At 37.5% G+C, this 21,388-nt stretch overlaps 1 protein-coding gene across 7 annotated transcripts in view; it reads left to right on the top strand.

Annotated features, from left to right (window-relative positions):
- The window catches only part of LOC129750133 (protein enabled), a 168,352-nt gene that overhangs the window by 126,803 nt on the left and 20,161 nt on the right, over positions 1-21,388 (top strand). For 4 of the 7 annotated variants that reach the window (XM_055745363.1, XM_055745362.1, XM_055745366.1 and 1 more), the window contains exons 5-10: positions 4,696-4,798; positions 5,075-5,380; positions 15,699-15,839; positions 15,914-16,175; positions 16,413-16,498; positions 16,568-16,762. In XM_055745363.1, coding sequence (XP_055601338.1) covers positions 4,696-4,798; positions 5,075-5,380; positions 15,699-15,839; positions 15,914-16,175; positions 16,413-16,498; positions 16,568-16,762 — 1,093 coding nt within the window. The remainder of the gene's footprint in view (positions 1-4,695; positions 4,799-5,074; positions 5,381-15,698; positions 15,840-15,913; positions 16,176-16,412; positions 16,499-16,567; positions 16,763-21,388) is intronic. The other 3 variants (XM_055745369.1, XM_055745368.1, XM_055745367.1) reach the window with 3 other exon arrangements.

Genomic DNA, 21,388 nt, shown 5'->3' with positions numbered 1-21,388 from the left:
AGTTTTGGAATCCGCGGAACATAATGAGCTACCCAAGCAACAATTTTCCTACAGGTTTATTTTAAGTAAATGATGGTGTTTTATAGAAAGATGAATAAAATATTTGTTAACCCCAAACGTATTTACATATTAAACGGTGTACAAGACGTAGCGGTGTAGAGGACAAACCTTTATTTTTGAGCATTTTTGAAAAGAAAGTATGAAACGTGCTTTAAATTTAGCATCGTTGTATAGAACGCACCCTCATTGGCTTTATTAATCTGTCCTATACATTGTTGAATGCGGCATATAACAACACTAAATTGATATCTTTCAGATAATTGTAAAAGATATTTATAAAACTCAATTTATTTTTCATTGAAATTCTGGAACAGTTTCTAGAGTTCTATTAAGCAAAAATTAATCTTTTTTGATCTCAGTTGTCTACTATAGCAAATCATAAAAAATATTTCTAACAATTTCCTAGACACTCGTTAGCTTTGATGAAATACAAATTGGCTGTCAAAAAACCTTTAAAGCCGGAACAAATTTCAAATCCTTCTTTTGTCACTCGGAGTTGGGACATCGCGAGGGGGGGGGGGGGGACAATAAAAAATAATGCGAAAACAAATAAATTGGAATAAATTGCACGGAAGCTTGTATGCAATAAAATTTCATATTATATTGTTGCCCAAAACCTATAAATCAAGTAATTTTTTATCAAATAATTCAATGAAATCAAGAAAACAAAAGGTGAAATAACTCCCATCTTCTTAAATTTAATTTTTAGTCTTGTAAACTTTCAGGTATTGGAATTTTTTAAAGGAATTTACATAAATTACTTCAAACTTTTTTTATTTCCCCCTTCGGGTTTTTGGAAATTTCAAAGGGGGGGGAGGGGTGACAAAAGAAGAAATTGATATTTGTTCCAGCCTAAATAACTCTTATAAAGAAAGAACATTTTGAAGACACTATTAAACGATTAATTTTAAAGGTTAAAAAAAAACATATGATTTTTTCTTTATTTATAAGGGAGTTTATGTGCTTTTCGTAAAATATTTTTCATGTTTTTTTTTTCGTAATAACTCGTATTACAAAATTAATTTGAAGTAATGATCAATGCGGAAAAAGTAAAATAAAATATTACACTTCAACTTCTAACAAGTTTTTGTCCACATCACACAAGGGTTTGGAGAAAACAAGAAAATTCTGGAATCTCGAAAGATTAATTTATCAAAAAGATGATTCGATGATAAAATACAAATCAAACAATGAACAACCATTCCAATTTAATCTGAAGGAAAGGTTTTTTTTAATACTGTAAATACCCTCTCGCAGAACTAAAATATTTGGATATAACAAAAGAGGGGGTTGGTTCAAGTTGGTTAATTCTTCTTTGAATAAACCAAATAGAAAAGAAAAAAAACCTTTTGACAGTCCACTGTATAAGCTTTTGATGGGATTGCATACTGTCTTCTAATAGAAATTTTAAGCTTATCTGAAGAATCTTATAAAACTAACCGACTTTGCTCCTTAGGCTTAATTAACTAATTTTTCCAAGATTGTAGCCTTCTTATAACGTGCACCTTTGAATGTCTTTCTACAAATATGATTGCTTACCAGCCTGAAAAATAGGTTTTGGTTTAAAAACTATGGATTATATGAGATAAATCCTTTCAAAATATTGATTATAATCCTTCTAATCGTGGCCCATTATAAGTTCATAAAATTGGCAGTCACTTTTCTTACCAATACACCATTTCAATTCACTGATAATATTGAGAAGGGAAGAATAACAATGCATGTATTTAATTGTTTCCGAAAAGTCGGAAGTAAAAGTTGCTAAATGGAAATGATATGCAGAATGTTACCGCATGGTTTCCCTTAATGTTTGAATTTTTATATATTTTGAGGCTCATATTTATATATGTAAATCATCAAATTGCATTTTGGTATGCCCAGATAAAGAGCATGCCAACTCGGGGCTCACTTACCCTATCCAATTTTTTTATTTGTTATCGTTAACTGATTTTATGAAGGGCACACTTACGCTATCCAACTTATTCCATAATAGCAAAATTTAAATAAAAAATATCAAACAAATGGAAGCTGTTTGCTTTTCAGAAAGTCAAATAAACATCATCAATTCGTTAAATAGATTTTGAGCAAAACAAAATTTTAGCCAAAAATATTTTCTGGAAACATTTTAAAATTGTAGTTTTAAAGATTCATTAAAATTTATTAAATGCTAAATGCATTATTTACAATTGATCCCACTATCATGAGAAATTCTGTTTTCATAAATTATCGTTTAAGAAGGTAAATTGTTAAACAAAATTGCATAGCTTTTGCATACATTAGATCAGTGATTTTCAAAGTGGTCCCTACCGCCCTCTTGGGAGCGCTGAGAGCTTCTAGAGGAGCGGTGTGCTCAACTTTGAATTTTGGAGGGCGTTGAAAGGCCTCAAGTGGGCGATGGGGTCATTTTCAAATTCACATTTTCACAAATTGCCGAACAACTCAGAATTGAAATTATAGCGAGTGCGTTCAATGCCCAACAATGAAACGGTTTTGAAGAGCTCTGAAAACCAAATACAGTTTGTTAAGCAAGTTTTTGTCTCTGTAAGCCACAATCACAGACAGATTAATTTTTAATTTTGACAGATTTCGTATACGATCTGTATATTAATTTGGTTTTGTAAGTTTATTTTGGCTTGTACTAAAAAAAATTAATTTTGGATGGTAATGCCTGAAAATCTTTTAAATGCATTGTCTTAGAAATTGGCAAAAAAAAATCTTTCGAGTAGAATCTGTAAGACCTCACAGATTAGGTAATAGATTTTTGGATTCAAAAAGAAGAATGCTAACATGTCAAAGGATCTTTTATTTTAAGTTCTGATTTGCTGAACTATAATTCAATCGTAAAACAATGGAAGCCGTCAATTTTTCATGATTAAACATCAAAAGTCAAAAGTTATTCGATTTTCTCTAAAGCTGTTGGAACCTATGAAATTTTTTTAGACCTATGAAAAAACAGTATTCAAATTTAGTCTACAATTATTATGAATAAAAGTTTGAAATTTATTTAATCAAGAAATAATACTATGTAATATACTCTTTAAGGCTATTTCACCGATTTAACAGTAAATGTTCTGAAGAATTCTGTTCACCAAATCAAATTTAGATAGGCGGTTTGACATAAGATAATATTTTTGTTTCCAAGTTTAAGTATTTGTTCTAAAAAAATTATTCTTTTTTATTTCCATCTTGGGATTTGAAGAAATTAGATTTTGAATGAATTTTGAGTTTTAACTTGTTATAATTAACGCTTATGCGGCTTTTCGGTCCTTTTTAAACAACTTTTAAATGTGATTTATTGAACGTTTCAACAAAACGATGCCAATTGGCGTTTTTTCTAAAGATTTTCGTAAAATTCGCTCAGCGGGGCGTTGAGCTCGAAAATTAAGCGAAAGGGAGCGGTGAAGGAACAAAGTTTTAAAACCACTACAATAGATCCAGGTTGCCAGATTTCCCGGTTTCATCCGGGTTTTCTCGGATATTTAATATACAATTTGGGAAAAGTTCGGTCCGGCCCGGTAGCCCGGGTTTCATTGGAAAAGCCCGGATTTAACCCGGGTTTATTCTCATTCTCACTCTTTAATCAAACTTTAAAAAAACAAATTGTGTTGTAAATTTTTTCCAAAACGAAATTTTTGGAGCAAGTTTTATAAAAATAATCATGATTTTTTTTTTGAATGCCTCAAATACGATTTAAAATCTGCTAATAAATTTTAACGAATTTTTTTTTTTAAATTTTATTTTTATTTTTAATTAGTTATCCCTAGGTTTTGACCAAATTTGCCCGGATATAGCCCGGATTTTAGTCGACAATTTTAAATTTAAATGCCCGGAATTTTCCAGGTTTTCAAATAAAATATTCCGCGATTTGTCCGGCCCGGATACATGCTGAAAAATATCTGGCAACCTTATGATAGATCCAATATTCTAAGCGTTGTTGAGTGCATTCTTAATCTTCAATTTGATAGTAATTTTGTAAAAACCAATTAACATTCTAGTGAGCTTTTGAGTGTTTAAGAACCTTGACGCATGGTTGTCACATGTTACATGCTGGAAGTTTTGATATTTTGGTATCAGTTTTTTTTTAAATTTTGTTTGCCATTTTTCAGAAGCAACATAAGGTTTGGTCTTATAAATGTGTTTTTTTTTATCAAATATACATATCTTAACATAAGCTTTATTTCGGGATCCTCTTTGACTATAAATTGGAAACTTTCAATTCCAACTTTTTTTACGCTAAATTTAGAATAATTCTTTCGCGGGGAGCCAAGGCCAGTTTTCCATCCCCTTGAGTTCGGCCCTGACCACGATGATGGTATGGCATAGCTCCAGCATGATAATCGGAGGCACCCTTCTCTGAGCTGGGGCAGGTTCGGTGAATTATCATCATCACCATCGTCCCTAATGTGAACCCAAGCATCGACCAGAGGAGGCAACCAAATTCGGTTCCTGGAGCCAAGCAGCACGCCCATCTGGTTCGGGATTTTCTAGATTGAATTTAGTGAAAAAGGGTCCCAGATCAGATTGCAGCAGTGTGTCCTTGCATTAGACTACGGAAGAAAGGGTGCGAGATCCTCTTTCGACAAACTAGCAAAACGAAATCTCTAACCTGTGCGTTTGCTTGCGTTTTCTTTTCAGTGCGCCTCAACCTCCGGTTCTTCCGTCTCAGCAGCAGAAACCAATCTATGCATCACAGCAAAGTAACAGCAGCACCAACAGTATTACTTATGGAAGCAACTCGGTACGTATGCATTTCCGCTTCAACGAAGCAAACGAAAAAGCTTTTCCGTTCGGTGTCGCGTGACCTTGAATTTCTCCATTTCCGTTTCTTCCGTGCTTCGGAAACGAAGTGGAAAAAAAGAACTCAAATCCTATTTTTTCGCCTTCCATGAGACGTGTCGAACCGTTTGACACATGACCTTGAACGGGGCCAGCGAAATAGAAAAAGCAAAACCAAAACGAAAGAAAAAAACACTAAACTAAAACTTCGATTTCTCCCCTCCACCCCCTCCCTTAGCAACCACAATACCAGCAGCCAATCTACGTAGCATCGAATCAAAATCAAATGTTGAACCAAATGGCCTCTCAGATTCCGCCGATGCCCCCGATGATGCCGAATGGGGGTCCGGCTGGTGCTGCCATCTATGCGACCGCAACCTGCTCGCCGAGTACCAACAGCAGCGGGAATCCGATCTACGCCGGCCAACAGCAGATGATGCTTCCGCCCGGGGTCACGCCGACCAGTAACCAGTACGGCCAAACGAATGGAATTCCACCGGCGGCACCGCCCTACGGAGGCCAACCACAGTACGGCATTCCACCGGTGAGTCGGAGAGTGCAGTGTTGTTGTTATTGATCTGTGTGAATTTTAATTGAGGCAGTGAATGTAATGTACGTGCTAGTCGGATTGGCACCGAAGGTTTGCGCTGGCTCTTTCGTTATCGATTCGGTTTTGTCTTCTTAAAACCAACCGTTTCGTTATGGATAAGGCTGTTGGCGAAGCAAATCGAACTTGAACAACAGAACATCCAGTTGAAACAAAACTAAATACAGACGTTACAATCAAAACAAATTCGTCAACACGTGTCAGGCTCGGGATCAAAAGCCAAGAATGTGTTCCTTTCTGTGACTAAGAATGACAATAAGCATTCTAAATTGCATGGTTTTTATCTGGGTTTGCCCGGATACTCAAACAAAGTTTGGGAAGGGTTCGGTCCAGCCCGATTTCCCGGATAACGTAGAAAAAAGCCTGGATTTGGCGGAGTCATTCACATTATTTGGACAATCACATCAACTAAAAACTCATATTGAGTTATTTTTTAAAAACTTTTTAAATTTACTTATTGTTTATTCGAGTCTTTAGGCTCCTTACCCTAACAAATGGAACACTAAGTTTTGTGAATAATTTTCGAATATACGAATGGCTATTGATGAAATTTTCGGCGAAACTAACTAGTGATTTATTTGTCAAGTGGTTTTTGAGATAGCGTACAATACAGAAGCTCATTGACCATTTTTTTTGATAGAAAAAAAGAATCGAGAAAAATTTAGGAAAATGCCAGTGGGAGACCAGTAACAGGGTGGCCACCTATCAAACATATTATTGGATTGGATTGGATTTTGTTTATTTATAGAGGATTTTAACCATCTTGGTCATTCTTCCTCTTGGAAAAAGAAGTTTACATAGTTATTTTTAAATTTAAATCTTACTTAGTATGTTTGCACTTTTTAAAAACTTTATCAGTTTATCTTCATTTGCAGTGTTCAATGCTGTTGCGATGTCATGACCTATACCACTGTTTTGCCTTTCCTTCGAATAACGCCTACATTGTCCGATTATATGGGCCACTGTCAGTGGCTCATTACACGAGATGCATGTTAAAAGTCCTTTCGTAAAAAATTCCATATGTGTTAGCAGTGTATGTCCTATTCTCAACCTAGTCAGAGCGCGTATCAAACATATTATAATCAACATTGGTAACTCTCAGCATGCTTCATATACTTCTGCAAGGACATGTACATCAGCACCACCTCCTGGAGAAAGTTCTTACTAGAAGGAAATTTCAAGCATTGAGGAACTGAGGCAACTCTGAACATTCTTTCCATCAACCGTGGTTCGCGTCTAAACTACAAAAGTTCGTGTTTGAGCTTGCATTTCTATGACCACGCAGAAAATTTTGTTTATGTTTTATTTTCAAGTTAGGATTTTCAGCCTACTTCAACTTTCCTCCGTGTAGCACAGTATGTTGCTATGGTTCTAAATTTGTGTTGTTTTCTGCCGATTGAAAAAAAAGGTCCCGATCGACGGAGTATGCTAAAACATCTTCAATTTCTATATGTTTTTTGAATATTAAATTTTGAACAATCGTTGATGGAAATTTCACTTTTTCGACAATACTGAATAAGGCTGGAACAAATATCAATTTCTTTTTTTGTCACCCCCCTTCGAAATTTCCAAAATCCCGAAAGGGGGAATAAATAAAGTTTGAAATATTTTAGGTAAATTTCAAATAAAAATTCAAATATTCGAAAGATTACAATACTAAGAACCAAATTTTGGAAGATGGAAGTTAATTCACATTTTGTTTTCATGATTTTATTGAATTTTTCGATAAAAAAAAACATGATTTATAAGTTTTATGCAATAGTTTAGCATGAAATTTGGTTGCATATAAGCTTTCGTGCTATTTATTCCAATTTATTTGTTTTTCGCATTATTTTTTATTGTCCCCCAACCCCTCGCGATGTTCCAACTCCGAGTGACAAAAGAAGGATTGAAAATTTGTTCCGGCCTAATTCATAACAGAAATCATAAAAAGGCAACAATTTTATAAAGTAAATTGTATGAAACGATTGATCTTAAAATTTACTCTGCAATATGATTTTAGATTAATTGATTATACCACAAAACACAACTCAATTGCTCTGGAGCACGTCTGGTGAATGGAAATCAGCATTTCTCTGAAAATAAATAAGCTGGTAAAGAAAAAAAACATTTCGCGTAGACTTTGCTTATCTTTCATACCTTTCAGTTAGTTACATCTGATTTTCGAAAACTCCAAACATGTTGAACCGATAAATCAAAATCACATTTTTTTAAAATGTTTTAACGAAGTCAACTAATTTATCATGAAAGGTTTTAAGAAGAAATGGTATACTTGTGTTATGGTTTTATTGTCAGATCGGGACACAAAGTTTTAGTGGTAATGAGCTTAACAGTTTTCGCCAGAAGCTTTCAAAGAAAAAAAATTCGTCTATGGCAACTTAGGTCTTCTCTTTAGCATTTATTCATGTTCGTAAGAACTTTCCTCACATGGAGGCGCGTTTTATGTGTCCTTCAAGTTTTTGGGGAGTTAGGAATATTCTTACTATTATAATATTTGCACCTTTTCTAGAAAAGCGGAAAAAGAAGCGGGAAAGCGGGAAAACACGGGAAAATGCGTGAAAAAACCGGGAATTCTTTAGAAAATTCGAGAATTTTTGGCTCAGTGAAAGTCTGTCCAATGAAGTTTAGTCGAAATAGTTCGAAACAAGTAGAAATGGATCGACAGTTGATCACCAGTCTCTTTCCAATTGACTTCGACCGATTTCTACTAGGTCAAAACTCTCAAAACGGATCCTTCTGCCGAGTTGGATCGGTTTCGACTAGTTTCAACTTGCTTTACTGAACAACGACCTGCCTAGTTTCGACCAAAACATTGGCTCATTGAACAACTCATTGAACCAGTTGACAGAAACCATGTTGAAACGAAGCTTCAAGCTATATTTTCATGCAAGCTCTTGCGTAGCAGCTGATTGTTTCTTTACAAGGAATCACGAAAAATTTGTTAATTTACTAGGAAACTTGCCTTTTTCGATGATAAATCGAAAAATCTGCTGGAAATTTTCTACTTTGAAAGAATGCAATTCCAGGAGGATTCTTTTTCTTTAAGATCGGTACTAAAAAGTCGGATTTTTAAGAACTTTTTCTATAAAACAGACTATTGAAGTTCGAAAAAAGTGTGCATTTTCCCAACTTAAATTTGAAAATCCTTAGAATGAGTTAAAAACCCACCATGGAAATGTTCAAGTCAGTTCAGTTTAAGCTTCTTATTACAAAGTAATGTTTTTTTAACAAAACCACAATCTTTTACTGGCATTTCAGTGAACCAAGGTAACAATCAGTTTTGATGTTTATTGTGTTACGTAAGAATTGTATATAGTAAACCGTTTGGATAAAAATCATGACAATCAGTTGAACACTCAATTACTACTAGCTAGATCTTTTTAAAGCTGATTTAATCTCATTTTTGCACGTTTTAGTTTCCAGATGACACACTGCATTCAATAATAAAATTAGAAATTATAAATAATATCCATATTCAAAGGACCAACAAACATCATAATCGAATAGAGGCCTTATAACACAATTATTTAAAGTGCATTTGGATTTAATTTTCGTTCTAAAACGTAATTTCCTTTGAAATTTATGACATTGTTTTATACATTTTCGATGCAAACGTATTTGTGACGTTACAAGAAATAATCCAATGTAGCTCTCGACACTACCTTGTTTAAATATTCCTTGATATCGTCGGTTAATTTCAAGGCAAAGAGAGCCGAATTTTTCATGCATTCGTTTTTCGTTTGTTCGAATGAGAAAACACATTTTCTTAGTTTCAGCCTTGGTTTTTCAAAGAAAGACATAAAAAAATTGAAACGGTTAAAAATGCGTACGTATATGCGGTTACGCGAGAAAGAGAAGACAACAGTTTCGATCTGATTTTAGTTTTTGTAGCGAAAACGAGAGGCAGAAATGAAGGCAAAGGAACTGGAGGCGAAAAAATTTAAGGCGCTATCCGACGCTCAGAGGAGGCAAGCTCGATGGACGAAAAAAATATAACATTTAAAAATATCTGACGAAAATTAAAGTGGAAAAACGATTATCAAATAAATTTTAATTGATATATCCTTCTTCTTTTATGAACAATCTTATTTCTATTCGAGTGACATACACTAAGGTCTTTTTTACGCAGTTTGATTTTGCTCAGTTTTACTAACACGGCTTCTTTTTACGCGGTTTTTTGCCATGGATATGATTCTTCTACACGGCTCTCGCGCATCAACACGTTTTTGAGCGAAAATATTTCTAAAAGTCCTATACGTTAACGACGGAATTCATACCGCGTAAAAAAACCTTAGTGTAATTTTTAAAATAAAAAAAAACCCCTGCGGAACAATCTAATGATTTGTCGTTTAATTGGTAAAAATAACTGAAAAAAACCATTGAAAGATTTACCACTTAAAGAAAGCTTAATCGATTCTCGTTTATATGGTTTTTGAAAATAAATATTCAGAATTTCGTGAGACCATGCGGAAAAAAATCGGAAAAATGCGGGAAAATACAAAATTGATTTTGAGTGGCCATCCTGCAATAAACAGCTCATAATCTAATATTCGAACAAAGTTCATATAATTAGTCATTCCTGGAATCCTAGAGTATCAAACAGTGAGCTGAAATTCGAATAAAAGTTAAGATGATTCAAATCTATGATATATTCAAATAAATAAACAAAATACGGTGGTCAAATCGTGTGCAAAATATTTGGACCGCTATCGCGGAGATACCAAAAAAAAATTGCTAATGTACAACCAAATTAACACACTTTATCGATTTGCATGTTGATACGTTATCAGATGCTAGACTACAACACTCTGCAAGTAATGTAGTTCTTCTTGATGCCTTTAACCAACTGCAATTGTTCTGGATTCCGGAAATGGTGTTGGATTCTGCTTCTATGCTGGATTTGGTTTTCGCAGATAAAAAAACTCTTTCGAGGCCAGCGATTATGTTGTACCACCCTCATTTGGAATTTGAAATTTTCTTCACGAGTCCTATCACCCTTTTTGAGGACTTCGATGTATCAGCTCGTGACTTAAATCGTGCGGATTTTGATACCATGAACCGTGTTCTATCTGAAGTTGACTGGTCTGAAATCCAAAGTTGTACTGACGTTTATGTGGCTGTTAGTATATTTAACGCAATCCTGGATGAGGTTTTTGAGAAATTCCCTAGTGCGACCTCCTCTTCGACCTCCTTGGACTAACGTTCACTTGAAGCGGTTGAAACAGACACGATCCAAATTGATACGGAAGTTTAGTAATTCCAGGTGCCCATTCGGTACCGGATATTCAATCGACTTTGCTATCGCCTTTATGTGCATCGTACTCAGAGTGAAGTTCATCGCAATCCAAAAAAGGTTCTGAACATTTGTGAACTCCAAACGGAAAGCGTCTGGGTTTCGTGCTATACTCTAACTAAATTATCGCATTACCACGTCAACTGACGAAAAATGCAAAGCACTTCGCCTGTGTTTTTTTTTTCATTCGAATCGCTAGTCAAATGAACGCCGCCGTAATACGATTACCCATCGATGTGCTGGATCTGGATGTTTTTGCTGTAAGCGAGAAAATGGTTTTGGAAGCAATCATTAATCTGAAGAATTCCACGACAACCAAACAGGATGAAATACCGGCGTGCGATCTGAAAAAGTGTAGCACTTTACTGGTGAAATTTTTGATGAACGTTTTTACTCAGTCTCTAGAACAACAAAAATTTCCTACCATCTGGAAAAAAATCGTTTATGAGCCCAGTTTACAAAAAAGGTGACAAAAAACATCTTTTCGCATATCAAATAAGGATGCCGGCAATCGATGCGATATATATCGACATTTCCGCGGCATTTGATTCTATGAATCACGATATTCTTCTGAAAAAATTGCATCGATTGGGTTTTTTCCGAACGGTTGTGTGCGTGGATCAGATGCTTCCTAACAGATCGTCGATTGGCTGTAAAAATTGGTTCTCAAAGTTCTTCATCTCAAAGCCTGAGGTACCCCAAGGCAGCAATTTGGGTCCTCTGTTGTTTACGCTGTTCCTCAACGACATCAACTTGTTGCTCATTGGATGTGGATTGAAACCAAATTTAATCCTATTTTCAAACACTTAAAGTTTCTAGTAAATAAAGATAAAAGTAAGTTAGGACTAAATGAAGCCTATCTTATGTGATTTTTTCTGAGTAATCGAATAAAGGCTGTTTGGTCCACCGCACTCATCGGAAAGTGGAGTTATGGCCGTTTCACCCTCAATTTCCCAACATTTTGTTATAGTTCAGGAAAAGCTTTTTCGAACTGGAAAATTTTGGAGCAAATGAGACCTATCTAGTGTGATTCCCAAATTTTTCAATTAATTCAGCAAAAGCCTGCTATCTGGTGTTGTTTTTTCCTAGAAATCGAATGAGGGCTACCGCACGCAATATAAAATGGAGTTATGGCTGTTTTAACCTTAATTCCCCTGAATTTTTAACATATTGCTGAAAATATGCTTGCGGACTTAATAATTTAAAACCAAATGGAATTTATTTTATGTGATTTATTCCTGATTAATTGAATGAAGGCTATTTGAACCACCGCACGCTTTGGAAAATAGAGCTATGGCTGTTTTGACCTACTTTTCCCCTACAGTTTTTAAATATTTAAGCCAAAACTCCATTTTCCGATGCGTGCGATTGCTCAAATAGCATTTATACGATTCCTCGGAAGAAAAAATCATACCGGATAGTTCTCAGTTGTCAAAAATTTTACTGTGCGAACAAGCATTTTTCTGAATCTATTAAAAAATGTTGGGTAAACTGGCCATAATTCTAATTTCAAATTACATTTTTATTCTTTTTTATTTTGATGCTGTTGCCAAGTTTTACTAAGCAGGGTTTTGATTTGAAAGAATGTTAAAAAGTACGGGAAAAAGAAATTGTCATTTTAACATTTTTATGTCATTCGCGACTTATATCAACGATGAAGTTGGCGGAAAGTCATACGGGATTTTTGTTGTCAACCTGCATATGTCAACTTTCGTGATGATTTTTAGCGGTTTTCTTACAATTTACATTAACACTCTTTACTTTATGAAAATTCAAGATTTTCCATATCTCTTAAAAAGTTCACGAACTCAATCTATTTTATTTGATTGAATATTGTTTTGATCAATAAAAAAAAAAGACTTTGAAAAACAATTCCATCACCTGTGCTACGATATTTTTATTCTATTTTTTAGTTTTTGATATTAGCTCAAAATGAACGAAAATAATTTTGACAAATTTCCCAAAACGACTCAAACAAACGCGGGATTCAGACTGGTATTATTTAATTATGGAACATAGCTAAATTTGTAGGTATATTGATTTCTGTATTTGAGGTTCTTTCTTGATTTAATTTTCATGAAATAAAAAAAAATATCAACACAAACTCAGGGCTGATTGTGTCAGGATTGATTATAGTGGCTTGGAATGCTCAACACAATAGATTTTTTGTACGGAATAATAATCACACTGTTAGCGATATTTTTCTCTTTCTGTTTTCGATTATTTTTTTTCTCAATTGATGTCCTGGACAAAGTTGTAGCTAGGGAATAGTCCTATAAGATCATGTTATTGAAATAAGGAATTTGAAGAGTTCGTTAGCCCAGATTTAACTGTGAGTATGAATTCATTTCGAATGAGGTTGAATATCTTCAGTTAAAGTAGTTAAATAGATAAACGGCCACTTCTTAGCCACTTAACAAGGAATTCAACAGTTATTTCTAATTGTAGATTTCTGCTTACTTTCTCTATCGTGCAGAACCGCCACGGTATTTAGTCTTCTACTTCTAATTTGTTCTCCTGGTTATTTTTTAACGAATTTTCAAGCAATTTTGCTCCGAAAAAACTTTCCACATCTACGGAAACTGACTTTTCAACCCTCTTATCGGATTTAATGGTGCCCTTAAAAGACTTTATGATGAAACCCTGAGTCGCCCAGTTGTATGAAATTATTTTTTTTCACTTGAAAGAAGCCGGAACAGTTTCTAAGCAGAGAAATTGCTATCTGTTAAGGTTATTAAGAATGCATACTTTACTTTGTCCATGCGAAAACTGACTTTGACTACAACTATCTTTTAATGTGAATTTTTTGACAATTTTTCCCCAGTCGTTAGTGTATTCAATCAATTCTACAATTCATCACAGTATTTAGAATTGATATTCCTTATGTGAAAAAAGATACAGTGATTTGAATGTTTTGATAGCAAGAGCGTACTGTATAGAGTGCCACCATTTTATACTCCTTGGGTGATGTGGGATTTAATAAATACTATTCATATTGGGTGAGACAGTATCCCAAAACACTCTTGAATCTTCGATGAAACGTGTAGAGAGTAGAGAGTAGAGAGTAGAGAGTAGAGTAGAGTAGAGTAGAGTAGAGTAGAGTAGAGTAGAGTAGAGTAGAGTAGAGTAGAGTAGAGTAGAGTAGAGTAGAGTAGAGTAGAGTAGAGTAGAGTAGAGTAGAGTAGAGTAGAGTAGAGTAGAGTAGAGTAGAGTAGAGTAGAGTAGAGTAGAGTAGAGTAGAGTAGAGTAGAGTAGAGTAGAGTAGAGTAGAGTAGAGTAGAGTAGAGTAGAGTAGAGTAGAGTAGAGTAGAGTAGAGTAGAGTAGAGTAGAGTAGAGTAGAGTAGAGTAGAGTAGAGTAGAGTAGAGTAGAGTAGAGTAGAGTAGAGTAGAGTAGAGTAGAGTAGAGTAGAGTAGAGTAGAGTAGAGTAGAGTAGAGTAGAGTAGAGTAGAGTAGAGTAGAGTAGAGTAGAGTAGAGTAGAGTAGAGTAGAGTAGAGTAGAGTAGAGTAGAGTAGAGTAGAGTAGAGTAGAGTAGAGTAGAGTAGAGTAGAGTAGAGTAGAGTAGAGTAGAGTAGAGTAGAGTAGAGTAGAGTAGAGTAGAGTAGAGTAGAGTAGAGTAGAGTAGAGTAGAGTAGAGTAGAGTAGAGTAGAGTAGAGTAGAGTAGAGTAGAGTAGAGTAGAGTAGAGTAGAGTAGAGTAGAGTAGAGTAGAGTAGAGTAGAGTAGAGTAGAGTAGAGTAGAGTAGAATAGAATAGAGTAGAGTAGAGTAGAGTAGAGTAGAGTAGAGTAGAGTAGAGTAGAGTAGAGTAGAGTAGAGTAGAGTATAGTATAGTATAGTATAGTAGAGGAGAGGAGAGGAGAGGAGTAGAGGAGAGTAGAGAAGAGGAGAGGAGAGGAGAGGAGAGGAGAGGAGAGGAGAGGAGAGGAGAGGAGAGGAGAGTAGAGTAGAGTAGGGTAGGGTAGGGTTATGTTGGGTGAGGTGTAGGGTAGAGTGGAGTAGAGTTCTGGCAATCATAATCTGTCGTTCTATTTATTTATTTTTTTAAATTGCTGTACGACAAAGAGTTTCTCGTAAGAAAACACCCACGTCAGCAGCGCCATCGCTTTTTTAACCCGTTTTTCTTTAGGTCTCACCGTCTTGAAACCTTGACGTTTTGTAAGGCTAGTTCAGGATCCGACTGTTACTTCGATCCGCTATTTTCTCTAAAGGCACTTCTCGTTAATCTTCACCAAGGCAGGTTTCGCCACGGTAGTTCGATGCATCCTACTATATCGTTATCGGTACTCCCAGCCTCCAGGTATCCACCAACTATAAGACGAAATTTAAAAAAAGGAATACGTATATTGGTAGCTTACAAACTCTGTGCGTCTGCCGTTTCTCAGCTTGGAAACACAGAGCAGATATGAAAGTCTGAAAGATGTCGCCAGCTCTAGCAAACAACCGATCAGCTCTTTCGCAGTTGGTCGGTGACAACCTCACCACCCTTCAGTTGCTTCAGTATCGTCTACGATGGTTCCAAGGGTTCGACCTTCTCGAAGTACTCGTCTTTTTCCGGCAATCATCTTCTCGTCGAAGGCAATCTTCCAGGATCCCTAGGCGTCTCAGTTCGAAGATGTTCTGAGATAGCTCATCATGAAAACCAATTAGTACGCTACGACTACGTAGCTTTTATAGTATGTTGGCTTCGCCCTAGGACTGATTCAGAGATGACGGATTTTTGTACATCATCGGAGATTCCACGCTGTTTACTAGCGTGAAAGTAATTTTTGTAATAAACTATATTTTACCAGCTTCTAAGTTAATTTAAGCTTAAAATAAAAAATTATCAATAAATAAATTAATAGACCAGTTTCGTTACTGTTTTCTCAGTACTTTTTTACAGAAATTTGTCAACACAGAGATACATATTATGTTCCTACTATTCAAGAATAGGTTAATGAATTTGAATTTTTCCGTCGCAGGTTCCACAGATGCCAATGCAGCAGCTCCAGCAGATGCAACAGCAGCCACCTCAGATGCAGCAGGTGAATGCCCCACCGCAAGCCCCACCACCACCGATGCCACCTGCATTCCCACTCTCGGCACCAACCAGTATTCCACAGGTTTGTTGAACTATCTTACTTATAGCATAAATTATTCGATCGTCGAATTAACTGTTTCCCCTGCTTTCCATTAGCCTCCGGCACCACCGATACCACCGGCCAGTGGCGGCGGCGGTGGCGGTGCTCCTCCTCCTCCACCACCACCTCCCGGGGCGGGCGGCCTCGGCGGAAAGGGATCCGACAACGGTATCAGTTCACTTGCCCTGCAGCTGGCCAGCGCCAAGCTAAAACGAAGTACCCCGGCCAAAACGGCACCGGCCGCCCCGGTGTCCACGGTGACAGAGAACAGCGGCAGCAGCACCTCTAGCGGAGGTAGTGGTAACTATGGAACAATAGGTAGAATATCTAACCACTAACTCCATCTACTAACAAATGGCCGCTTTTTTTCGTTCATTCGTTTTCTCACAACCAATAACATCACTAACATTGGAATGCTAATCGAATCGTGATCCCTCATTTGATCAACGTATCTTAAAGAAAGCTAGGAACATTACTCTTAAATATGACCTTTTTTTGTTCTGCAAAATGAATCTAAAAATTAAATGATCACACTGATTTGTTTCCAACTCGTAGGGCGATCATCTTCCGGCATGGCCTCGATGATGGACGAGATGGCGAAAACGTTAGCCCGGCGACGGGCACAGGCCGAAAAGAAGGAGGTAAGCATGCCTTGTGCTAACAACAACCACTTTGGCTTTCTGCTAACACAGTTCGTAACAATTCTGCAGCCGGACTCCATCGATGACGGTCAGTCCCAGACTCGGCAGCGGGCCTGGGAGAAATCTAGCACCCTGCCCCACAAACTGGGCGGTAGCAGTAGCCAGAACAGTGGTGGCTGCAACAACACCAGCCTGAGCGGTTCGGAATCGCCGAAGCCATCCCGGAAACGGTACGGCAGTGCCAGCGAGGAAACGATACTCAAGGTAGGATTCTTATTTGGAAATCGAAGCCTCCATTCAGATTGTGGATGCATAGTAACCCATGAGTTATCCATGGGAGGAGGGAAGGTTTACTTTTTATATCTCAAAAGCTTTTAACGTGACCAACATCTATGATGTTATGTCAGTTGTACCAAAATTTATCAACAATGGATTCATACCTGATAGAAAAAATGTTTGATTCGTAAAGCTTGGAAATGAAAATCCCACAAAAAATTTTTGCTGGAAAGTTAGCGGGACAAAACCCAGCAAAATTTTGCTGGTTTGCTTGTTTTTTGTCCTGTTGACTTTCCAGCAATATTGATTGCTGGAAAGATCAGCAAACTCAATTGCTGGAAAATGAGCAACTTGAAAAAAGGCATTCGATAAAATGGTTGTTTAATTTAATAAACTATTATTTAAACTGCTTCCTGAATATCATTTCCCAAAATCAATAATTTTTACATGATTCTGTTCAACATATTTGATCTATTCATAAAAAAACCATAGTTACACACAAGAACTTGAGCGATTCGGCGGCTAGAATCCTTGGCCCTGGATGTTGCCGTGGTCCATCGGCAGCTACGTTCGGCCACCCTCCAGTCATGATTACGAATTGATTAATCACTCTGTAAAATAGATTTTCCAGCAATACGGATCAATTGCTGGAAAATATCCAGCAAACAAGAAGAAGTGCTGCACACAAAATTCGACCAGCTAGAAACCTAGTAATCCATTTAGCAAATTTTTTAAACTAAAATTTTAGCAAACGAGAGAAAAATTTAACCGCCGCAATTTTTGCTCACTTTTTCAGCAAAAAAAAAACGGTGAAAAATATCGCCCGAATCTGAAATTACAAAATTTATTGTTTTTTCTCTACAAATTTGGAAGGAATGTTGAATGTTAAATAGAATACACAAAATTCACTTTTAATTTATTATTCAATTTTTTTCGGGACTTCATTAACCACTTTCCATAAAATAGAAGGTAATTTGTTCCGATCCTGGGAACGCACCTTCCGGCGAGCGAAATGCTCAGAGCCAATCCTTATAAACGAATACATCTGGGTTGTGCCGGATGCAGCGCGTTGAAATGCCAGTTGTGGTCCCTCTTCATTTCCGGGCTGTTGCAAAAAAAAACCGTCATGTTCGTGCAGTTGCAAGCTGGTAGAAAAAAACAAACAATTTTGAATTTAAAAATCGGAAAATCTGTTCACTTCAAGATCGGCACTTACCTGTACGCATCCGGTATCGATTTTGCCACCATTTTGTAGTTGAATTAGTTGAATTAGCGATTCGTACGAACTGCAAGCATTGAATTACCGGAACCGCAATGCGGATTAATTCGGTTTATTGTTTTTCTCCCAACTGGCTGTCTATAAACAAAGCGGCTAGAAAACCTTCGATTTACTAAAACCAAGCAAGATGAACTTTCTCATTAACTAAAGTTAAGCAAATCTAGTTTTTCGCTAACTCAACAGTAAACAAATTTTTTTGCTAACGGAAAGTAACAGCAAATTTTTGCTAAGTGGAGCCCTGTTAATTTTGTGTGTGGAAAAATAGATTTTTTTTTCAATTGCTGGAAACGACCAGAAAAACTCGGGGAGAATGAAAATTCATAATTATATTTTTTTTTATTGTAGTGAAGTCCGGTTTGTTCGAAAAGTATTTCGTCTGATCGCGTAAATGAGGGAAATTGTTTTTCCGAATATAATTCCGAATCGTCGTCGCGAGTTGCGGTTCTCCTATATGTTTTTTTATGGTGCGGCTTCCAATTGGTCCAGCACGATTTTTTTTTCTCTTGTAGGGGAGAGCCCACTGCGACCCGTAGTTGATCTATTGTGGTAATTACCCCGCGTTACTGTATGCTATCAGGCTCACCTGCACTATGGGTTGAAGTGACAGTTGATTGCTGACTAAGCATTTTATCCCAATCGGGTATGATATCAAAGATGTATGATATTATAACCTTCTTAGGGCTGGTATGCAACCGTATGTCTTGTGCGCTTATTAACTTTGCCCCAAGAACACGCTCTCTCCTCTTAAGGAGGGCGCAGCAGTTGCATAAGAGATGCTCTGCAGTTTCTTTTTCGAACCCGCAGAACCGACAGTCATCGTTTTGAATAATGTTTATCCTTTTGAGATGCTGTTTTGTTGGACAGTGTCCTGTCAATAGACCAGTGCGTGTAAGTACTTAACTCAAGCTTACTTAAGTTCAACATGTTTTTGGAGAGTCGTGCGCTTGGTTCAATGAATCTTTTCGCCTGAGTTGCTCCCTCTGCTGTTCTCCAGTTGGAGACAATAGTGGTGCTTTCCCAGTTCTTGAGTTCCATATTCAAGGCACTCCTAGATACTCCGCAGAAAGGTTCAGGTCCAATTAACAGGCCCTGAGATCCTTCCCTAGCTAGCTGGTCTGCTTCTTCGTTCCCTAGGATACCGCAGTGGCCTGGAACCCAGAATAAAAATACTCTGTTCCGTATGGCCAGGTTTCTTAGTGCAACAATACACTCCCATACTAGCTTGGAGTAACATGTGAAAGTACTTAGTACTCGAAGAGCGGCCTGACTATAAAAGAATATATAGATACTTGTCTATCCTGCATGATGTTCAACGTGGCGCTAGAAGGTGTTATTCGACGGGCGGTGGGCGAAATGCGGGGCACGATTTTCAACAGATCCAGTCAACTTATTTGCTTTGCCGATGACATTGATATAGTCGCAAGATCATCTGCGGCGGTGGAGGAGATCTACCGCAAACTGAAACGCGAAGCAGGAAGGATTGGATTGATGATTAATACGTCCAAGACGAAGTACATGCTGGCCTGCGGATCCGAGACCGACCGAACCCGCTTGTCCAGTAATAACAAGGTCACGATCGACGGCGACGAGCTGGAGATAGTCGAAGACTTTGTCTATCTCGGCTCACTGGTGACTGCAGACAATGACACCAGCCGTGAGATCCGGAGGCGAATTATCAGCGGAAGTCGTGCCTACTATGGACTCCACAAGCAACTGCGGTCGAGAAGACTTAGCCCTCGCACGAAGTGTAACCTGTATATGACGCTCATTAGACCGGTTGTTCTCTACGGGCACGAGACATGGATATTGCTCGAGGAGGACCTGCGTACACTCGGAGTATTCGAGCGACGAGTGTTAAGAACCATCTTTGGCGGCGTACAGGAGAACGGAATGTGGAGGCGAAGGATGAACCACGAGCTCGCGCGACTCTACGGCGAACCCAGTATCCAGAAGGTGGTGAAGGCTGGCCGGATACGCTGGGCGGGACATGTTGCGAGAATGCCGGATGACTGTCCTGCGAAACAGGTGTTCTCTACGAATCCGGTTGGAACAAGACGAGCGGGGGCGCAACGAGCGAGGTGGTTAGACCAAGTGGAGCGTGATCTGGCGAACGTGGGGTGCCCGAGGAATTGGAGAACGGTTGCCATGGACCGAGTGAATTTTAGGAATAATGTTCGTCAAGTTATGTCTTAAGACGGAATACTATGTAAAAAAAATAATAGATACTTGTGAACCTGTATCCTCTTTTCAAACAGGCTAAAGTGCATTCTAAAATTGCTTGAACTTCTGCTTGGAACACTGTTGGCCAGTTTCCCATAGGAATTGAGATCCTGAGTCTAGGTCCGAAGAGCCCTGCCCCAGTTCTATTATCCATTTTTGACCCATCAGTAAAGAATTTTATTGATCCGGAAGGAACCGCTGGTCCACCTGACTCCCACACGTACCTATCATTGATAGTTACATTGTATGGTATGTCTAGATTGAAAACGGGTTCCAACCAGTCATCATTCTTTACAATAAGTGAGTTTATTTTAAATATCTTTAGGATTTTTTTTGTAGAGAAATGAATCCAACTTAGATGAAATTTCAGGGACTAGATATGGGAAAATTGATGTTGAAAAACATGCGAAAAAAAATTCGCCTTGTCTCCCGGTGAGACTTGAACCCACATCTTGCGCCTCTCCGGGGCCCATGTATTAACATTCTACTACAGGAGACCAACCTGGCGTATGAATATTATACTGGTTGAGTGTCGATGTCTATCGGAATGAAGGGAATAGTTCTCCCATGTGATCATAATCATTTTTCTTGGTCTATATCTATTCCCATCTTTTCATCTTACGGTAGTTGGACTCAAATTTGGATATTTTAGGCACGGCAAGATTTGCATTGCCTTCTCATATACTGCACGGGTTGTCAGTTATGATGAGAAATGATGCGTTTGCCGTATTTGGATATCCAACCAAATTCGGTGTTTGGCACCGCCTTATTTTCTATTTTTAAACTGTGACCCAAAGATGGGTCTTGACTCAAACATTCAGTCAGCGAAACTTTTTTTGTAGAGAAATGAATCCAACTTAGATGAAATTTCAGGGACTAGATATGGGAAAATTGATGTTGAAAAACATGCGAAAAAAATTCGCCTTGTCTCCCGGTGAGACTTGAACCCACATCTTGCGCCTCTCCGGGGCCCATGTATTAACATTCTACTACAGGAGACCAACCTGGCGTATGAATATTATACTGGTTGAGTGTCGATGTCTATCGGAATGAAGGGAATAGTTCTCCCATGTGATCATAATCATTTTTCTTGGTCTATATCTATTCCCATCTTT

Source organism: Uranotaenia lowii, chromosome 2 (assembly GCF_029784155.1).
Source record: "Uranotaenia lowii strain MFRU-FL chromosome 2, ASM2978415v1, whole genome shotgun sequence".
NCBI lineage: Eukaryota > Metazoa > Arthropoda > Insecta > Diptera > Culicidae > Uranotaenia > Uranotaenia lowii.
This window is presented reverse-complemented; position numbering and strand designations above follow the sequence as displayed.